The 7,851-nt window shown below is 38.6% G+C and overlaps 1 protein-coding gene across 2 annotated transcripts; it reads left to right on the top strand.

Annotated features, from left to right (window-relative positions):
• Positions 1 to 819: 819 nt before the first annotated feature.
• Positions 820 to 7,435, top strand: LOC106930688 (lysosomal acid phosphatase). 2 transcript variants are annotated; one of them, XM_088013294.1, is made up of 13 exons: positions 820 to 1,211; positions 2,794 to 2,889; positions 3,474 to 3,560; positions 3,643 to 3,703; positions 3,780 to 3,871; positions 3,949 to 4,047; positions 4,130 to 4,219; positions 5,049 to 5,132; positions 5,224 to 5,272; positions 5,372 to 5,460; positions 5,827 to 5,933; positions 6,008 to 6,183; positions 6,281 to 7,435. In XM_088013294.1, the coding sequence occupies exons 1-13, from the start codon at positions 1,122 to 1,124 to the stop codon at positions 6,421 to 6,423; spliced, it is 1,263 nt and encodes a 420-aa protein (XP_087869420.1). In that variant the 5' UTR covers positions 820 to 1,121; the 3' UTR covers positions 6,424 to 7,435. The 2 variants fall into 2 exon arrangements, with proteins under 2 accessions (XP_087869420.1, XP_014863878.2); XM_015008392.2 differs by having other exon boundaries at positions 822 to 1,211; positions 6,278 to 7,435.
• Positions 7,436 to 7,851: the final 416 nt, after the last annotated feature.

The raw sequence follows: 7,851 nt of genomic DNA, 5'->3' as shown, positions 1-7,851 counted from the left end.
TATCTATATATCTAAAACTTATTTTTATTTTCTTTTTATTTATTTATTTTTTTAGATAAATATATTGTCTTGAGGGCTGCACAGTGGCGCTGTTGCGTTGCAGCAAGAAGATTCTGGGTTCGATTCCCGGCCCCGGTCTTTCTGCATGGAGTTTGCATATTCTCCCTGTCCATGCGTGGGTTTTCTCCGGGCACTCCGGTTTCCTCCCACAGTCCAAAAACATGACTGTCAGGTTAATTGGCCTCTCCAAATTGCCCCTAGGTGTGAGTGTGTGTATGCATGGTTGTTTGTCTCTGTGTTGCCCTGCGACAGACTGGCGACCTGTCCAGGGTGACCCCGCCTCTCGCCCGGAACGGTAGCTGGAGATAGGCACCAGCAACCCTCTCGACCCCACTGAGGGACAAGGGTGTAAAGAAAATGGATGGATATTGTCTTGACTGCATGTTATAGCATCACAAATACCGCTCTTAAAAAAAGAGTTTTAAATAGGCTTGATCAGCTACACAACACTCCACAGTTTTACTAATATTTAAAATAGGTAAAACAAATAAATAAAGAGACCGTGAAATATTCTTGCTAGTTGCTGGGGTTTTCAGACACTTTTAATGTCTGATAATCGGGAGATTGAATAACATTAAATTTTATAAATGTTATATTAATAATAATTATTATTAAATTGCCAAATAATATTAAATTCGTAAATATAAAATTAAATAATATTTCTATTATATACTGAGACAGATTTACCTCCAACACACTTGTCAAACTCTTAATGTGGAAAGGAAAGCGGAAGACAAATAAGACACTTCCGGTTTGTTTCTTTTCAAAACGTAAGTGGTGATAAGCAAAGTATAATTATCTTTCATCGGGCAAGATCTTAAAATGTTCGTTGAAATCCTTCATGTAGCTGATAATTTGGCTAATTAAGCATTTTGTTAAACGATTTTTAATTACCATTTATTCACGTGACATGTTTTAGTTTTTACTGTCATTTCCGGTTTTTTTTCCGAAGTAGATGCTAGTAACGGCTAGTTTACCTTTCTCCGCGTCGGAGTAGGGAAAGAAAACCGTCAACCAACACTGCGCGGCGGTATCAGAGCCGAACCATCAGCGGAGGAAACATGGTGTCAACGTCGGCTCTCTTTCTCGTCTCTTTGGCCTCTGCATGTGGACAAGTTTTTGCTGAGAGACAGCTAATTTATGCTACAGTGGTGAGTGTTGGTAATGTTTGTTATGACGCTACGGAAACTGTTTATACCTGCACCGATATGGCTGAACACTACAGAATTGCCTTCCAAATGTGTTAAATATTGTTTTCATTTACGCGTATGTCAACATGCTTGGTTAATTATGCAACTTTTTAAATGTTGTTAAATGTCTGATTTACTCTTATTAATTCGGCTCGAAAATAAACCATTGTAGATTATGTTGATTTTAATAATGTCATAGATTTTGGTTTATAGGGCTAGCTAACATTAAGCCTCTCTAAAGCTGCACTACATAATAAGATATCATGTGCTTTATTGACTTTTAAATAGCGGTAGTGTTTATTTCAGGCTAACATATTTGGAACAATGTGAGATGCCTTTGAAGAGACCTAAAGTAATATGAACAGTCTGCTCAGCTAACACAATGTAATCAGGAAGACAGAAGTTATTGAACGGCTATTGGCTGGCATTATGTTTTTCTTCCCTTTGTTAAATGTAAAGTCACTTCCTGTTTTTTAATAGTCTGCCACCCTTCACTTCTGTTTTTAACATATTCACAAAAAATAATGTAGCATGTAAGGTAACTGAATACAGTTAACTATTCAAATCAATTCTTATCTACTTTGCCTTATTTTCCTAACAAAACAGACTGAAATTCCTTTGAGATTAGTCACGTTTTACTGTGCAAAGATGCATCCTCATTGAGGATGTCAGAGTTGATGGGAAGATTTATACAGAATATGAATACATGCTATTTTTCCCCATAAATATATATATATTACAGGTGTTGCTAATTTTGCTTATCAAGGTCAAAAGGCCATATACATTCTTAGAAACTGTCACCTAGTTTCAGAGGTTTCCAGTGAAACCTGAAGCAAATTAGATTAAGACTCTAGAAGGGGATAATCCAGCCTACAAATAGAGTTTGCACACCTGGTTTGTCTTTTTTTGGCTGTTATGGATGCATCGGTTTGGGGTGTCATCTCATGTGGGACGAACCGGCAAGCCGCACTTCCCTGTGGTGGTTTGAGAATTGAGTAGTGAAACCATGTTATTTGAAGTGTCAGCTCTGTTGTGGTGATACCAAGTCAAAGAAAATACTTTAACTTTCAATAGTCCAGTACTGGACTATTGAGCCTGCAAGGAGAGTGAGATATGATTACAAAACCCTTGGTTTGTAATGGAAATGTTACTTTTTGGAGGGTTGTTTGGCCTGTGCAAACTGGTTTTAAAGAATATGGTTGTAAAGCTGTTGAATGATATACAAACTTTTGGCAGATACTTGGGAGTTCCTGCAGTCAGCTGACTTTAGTAAAGCCATTACTGACACAGATAAAAGTGGAACAAAGGTGATGATTTTGATGACTCTGCATTTTCAGTTTGGACGTCTTTCACTTTAGCTCTTTGGTTTGGATCCACAAGTGTTTATTTTGGTTAATTTGAATCCAAACAGCGTAAAACTTTGAGCCATAATAATTAAAATCAGCAGAAATTACCTGTTTAGATATATCCCATGATGGATCTATGATACCTGTTATTTCTGTCTACATGTTGCCTGACCTATTTCCTCTCCTCCTTCCTCCAGTTGTTTCGACATGGTGACAGGTCACCGGTGAAAGCCTTTCCTACTGACCCTCACCAAGAAAGCGCCTGGCCTCAGGGCTTTGGACAGCTATCACAGGTAAAGTAGCTTTAAGTTTTGCTCTCTCTGCAACCAGAGATGGATAACGTACCCAAAATCTGTACTCAAGTAAGAGTAGCACTACTTCAAAATATTTTTACAAAAGTAAAAAGTAGCCAATATTTGGTAAAAAGATAACTCATGTACTGAGTACCTGATCAAAACATCTATCATTTAATATTTAAAAATTACATCATCAAATGGACCAAAATGTAAATTTGGTGGAACTTTGGGGTATTTTATGGATCAAAATGAAGATAATTCAAATGAATAACAAAAAAAAAAATATCCTGATCAAATTCTTTCAGTATAAAGTTTATGAAACTTTGAGGAAAAACTGCAGGTTATAACAAGCTTGTTCTTCATTCAGCAAAGTTACTCACTGTGGGTAGAGAATCAGTTTTACTCAAGTAAAAGTGAAAAGTGAAAATAGTAAAAATACTCCAAAAAGTATTTTCTTTTTTCGAATAGTTCCTCAAGTAAATGTGAGTAAATGTAACCAGTTACTGATTCTGGAACTACAGTTAAAATGAGTATATTGATTAGATTTCTGATGGTTCTTAATGTCTGGTTTGTGTTAAAAGGTCGGGATGAGGCAGCAGTATGAGCTGGGTCAGTATCTGCGGATGCGGTACAAAGACTTCCTCAATGAATCCTACATCCGCCACGAGGTGAGACGTGGAAACACCACCTTTATTCTCGCTCACTTGAGAATTAGCAAACACCTGAACACGTTTTCTCATCTTCCCCCAGATTTTAGTTCGCAGTACAGACGTTGATCGCACCCTGATGAGTGCTGAAGCCAACCTTGCAGGTCTGAACAACTGGATCCTGTCTTTCTTCTTTCATGAAGTAATTCTTAACCTTTAGCGTGTCTCTCTTTTGCGTAGGCCTCTACCCCCCTAAAGGTCAGCAGATATTTCAACCCAGTTTAAAGTGGCAGCCCATACCGGTCCACACGGTACCGCAAATCGAAGAAAAGGTTGGTGTTTGGGGTTTATCCGATGCTCCGGCTGAAACAGCAGATTCCTGATTTTGTGTTTTTATTTTTCTGTTCAGCTGCTCTCATTTCCTTTGAACGACTGTCCTCGCTACGAACAGCTGATGAATGAGACTGAAAACACAGCAGAATTTATCAATGTCACAACAAAATACCGGGTACATCATTTCTCCTCTTTACACTATTAAAAACAATGGATTAATTTCTGAGGAAAGTAATAATTTCTCCCTAATTCTTTAGGACTTTATAGAGATGGTAAAAAATAAAACGGGACTGAAGGCAGCGAATGTGGAATCAGTGTGGAGTGTGTACGACACACTATTCTGTGAGGTAAAAATCTCAACACACACACAAAAACAGTAAAACCAACATTTAAAATCAAGCATTTTTAAGCTTTTTTTTATTGGTTACAGCAGGGGTGGCCAAGTCCAGTCCTCGAGAGCCACCATCCTGCAAGTTTTAGAAGTATCCTTACTCCAACACACCGGGATCAGCACTACAGAGGCCTGATAACAAGCCATTCATTTGATTCAGGTGTGTTGAAGCAGGGATGCATCTGAAAGTTGCAAGATGGTAGCTCTCGAGGACTGGACTTGGCCACCCCTGGGTTACAGAATCAGAAATTACAGAAAGAAATGTGACTTTTATTTATAAATATATTATGCAAAACAGCATATTAGGGTAAAATATGCTGTCAGTTGTCAAAAATGGCCATGGATACATTATGGTATGGAAAATTGTTGAAAAATAAGCAAATTATTCACCTTAAATGTCCTTTATTTTGAATTTGGTTCATTTATTTATTTATTTTTTTTCATGAAGTGAAGTGAGTGCTGAAGCCAACCTTGCAGGTCTGAACAACTGGATCCTGTCTTTCTTCTTTCATGAAGTTATTCTTAACCTTTAGCGTGTCTCTCTTTTGCGTAGGCCTCTACCCCCCTAAAGGTAGAGTCATTTTTTTTCATGAAGTGAAAAAAAATGACCTGTAATTTTTTGGGGTGAAATTATTTCACCTTTAGCAATTATTCCAACCAATACAAAAACATGACAGTCTGAACAAAACCTACACAAAGAAAGTCACTCAAACCTGCTTGGCCTCTTCAGGGCGTCTCGGTTTTATATTTATTAATCACTGTGTGTGTTTGCTTTACGTCCTCAGTCCCGACACAACATGTCCGCTCCAGACTGGGTGACTCCCGACGTCATGGAGAAGCTCAGGTTTCTGAAAGACTTTGGATTTCAGGTAGAAGTCGCAGCAACATCTCGGCTTTTCTTTGAGATTTCTGATGATATTGAAGAAGGTTAACATGGTTATTAATGCTGAATGTCTGCAGCTCCTATTCGGGGTTTACAAACAGCAAGAGAAGAGTCGCCTGCAGGGAGGTACGAACGTTTTCAGATCTGTGGAGGATTTTTCCACAAACATATAAAAACATGTTTCCACTCTTGATGGAAAAATGAGAGCTGCTGTCTCTCTTCCAGGCCTCCTGCTGGGGGAGATTGTGAAGAACCTCACCAAGATGGCCGCCCCACACCCACAACGACAGTTAAAACTGATGATGCTCTCAGCGGTGAGATACTGATGATTCACACCGATTTAGGTTTTTAACTCTGAAGTTAAAGCATTCAGCTTCTATACACTATACATCTGGAACAAACTTCCATAAAACTGCAAAACAGTTGAAACACTGATTTCTGAAAAGACCCGCCTGTTTAGAGTTGCTTTCAACCAATAATCACAGCAACACTGACCAACATATTTGATGTTTTTGATGATGGCTCTTAACAAAATGTCATGTTAGTTTCCAGATTCCCAGTTGGTGACTGTTTGATGTTTTTATTTTTGTATTTTTACGATGTAAATCTCTTTGAACTGCCTGACATGAAATACAAATGAGCTTGATTGATTGAAGTTGTTTTTTCTGGTTGCTTCACAGCATGACACAACTGTAGTTGCTCTTCAGGCCAGCTTGAATGTGTTCAACGGGAAGCAGGCGCCTTACGCCTCCTGCCACATAATTGAACTGTACAGGGAAGACAATGGGTTGGTATTTTATTTTTGAGATTATATGTCATCAAATAGGAGATTATTTGCACTGATTTCCTGTGTCCATTTAGATCTGCGTCCGTGTCGATGTTTTACCGCAACGACACCAGCGTGGAGCCGTACCCAGTCCAGCTGCCAGGTTGTGCTCATGTCTGCCCTCTAGAGGACTTTGTGAGGATCACAAAGCCGTTCATCTCAGACGACAGGGACAAGGAGTGTCAGGTGCCGTCAAAGGGGAGAGACAGACGTGAGATTCCCGCTCGCCGCCACCGTCAACACCGACGATGAGCTTCTGTTGGGTCCTGACTTCTTTTCTCTTCTTTCTTGTTTCCAATTTAAAGAAGTGATCATCGGCTTGGCCTTGTCCGGCTGCCTGCTCCTCGCCCTCATCGCCGTGCTCCTCGGAGTCATTTGCCGACACAAGGAGTCCAATAGCAACAGGGGATACCATCATGTGACCAACCAGGAAGCCGGAGAGGAATCCTGACAGAGGCGCAAGCTACTGCTTCGGGGATCGACGAGCTTCGCCTCTTGTTACAGCAGCAGCGATGATGAAGAAGAACTTTAAATGACAATAATCTTGGAATTATCGGTACAGTTCACTGTGCCTTGCATCGAATTTGCACACTGCAAAAATACAAAAACATACCAAGTATTTTTGGTTGAGTTTTTATTGCAAATATCTTACTACTCTTGAAATAAAACAAAGCTAACTTATAACCTTTCAGAAAAATATAAGAGCTTGTTTTAACTCAATAATTCATTAATATTGATTAAAAAGTTCTGGTGCCACTGGCAGATTTTACTCATAAAGCAGGAAAATATCTTGTTATAAGTGAATTTATCTGCCAATGGCAATAGAACTTTTTCATCAATATTAACTGTTGATTTAAAACAAACTCCTATATCTTGCAGAAAGATTATAAGTTAGTTTTATCTTATTTCATGTATATTAAGATATTTGCACTAAAAACTGGACCAAAAATACTTGGTAAGATTCATTTTTTTGCAGTGGAATACTGTGAAAATGTTTTATTCTTGGTTGTGGGTTTTGGGCCTTGTTTGGTTGGTAATGCTAAGGTCTGATGACTGAGATGCCTTAAATATTTTCTAATTGTATTTTATGGAACCATTTTTCATCGGGTCGTAGCTTTCAACACTCAGTATTTCAGCTAAGGGTTTGTGAAGTAATCTGTTTGATTTACAGCCTTATCACACACTGGGAAAATAAAACTTAGGGGCTTAAAAAGGCTGAATGATAAGAATGGAGAATAAAATGGTTCTTTTCAACTACATGTCATAAACATTCAGATTGTACCGTAACAACCGGAAAGCATTAATTAGCTTTTTGATCGCACACTGAATCACCAGGGTCCTTTATGTTTGTTTACGTTAAACTTCCTGTGTCTAATTATCTGTCCTATATTGTTTGTTTTCATTCCAGTTTGATGTTAAATGTTTATTTTCTAATCAAAAATAAATTACTATTTTGATGCAAAGCGTCAACTTTCAACATTTAATGTCCTCCAAGTAGAAGATATTCTAGTAAAAGTACACGTTGAACTGTCTTTAAAGAATGTACTTAAGTACAAAAAGTTATTGTCACCCTTCCATCATGATTTTTCTCATCATGGACTTTGACTGGGCCAATCTTTTCATTGCTATGGTACTTTCTATGTCTTTCCGTTTATCAAATAATTTGAGCTCTTAGCAAATTCTTCGCACCTTCTCATTTGTAGCAACATCAGACGTGTTTTCCAGCGAAAAGCTTGACGCAGGTAGGACAGCAACCCTGCCTGGTCATGCTCTTCCAGACTCGTGTCCAGTTTCGGTTACGATGATCCTCTTAATCTAATTAGTCCATGAAATCTGCCACATGACAGACTGTATACTGGTGGGAAGAGGTCGGCACCAG

The sequence above is a fragment of the Poecilia mexicana genome, unplaced genomic scaffold (genome assembly GCF_051168715.1).
Source record: "Poecilia mexicana isolate PSO_F unplaced genomic scaffold, ASM5116871v1 scaffold_2, whole genome shotgun sequence".
NCBI classification, from domain to species: Eukaryota; Metazoa; Chordata; class Actinopteri; order Cyprinodontiformes; family Poeciliidae; genus Poecilia; species Poecilia mexicana.
This window is presented reverse-complemented; position numbering and strand designations above follow the sequence as displayed.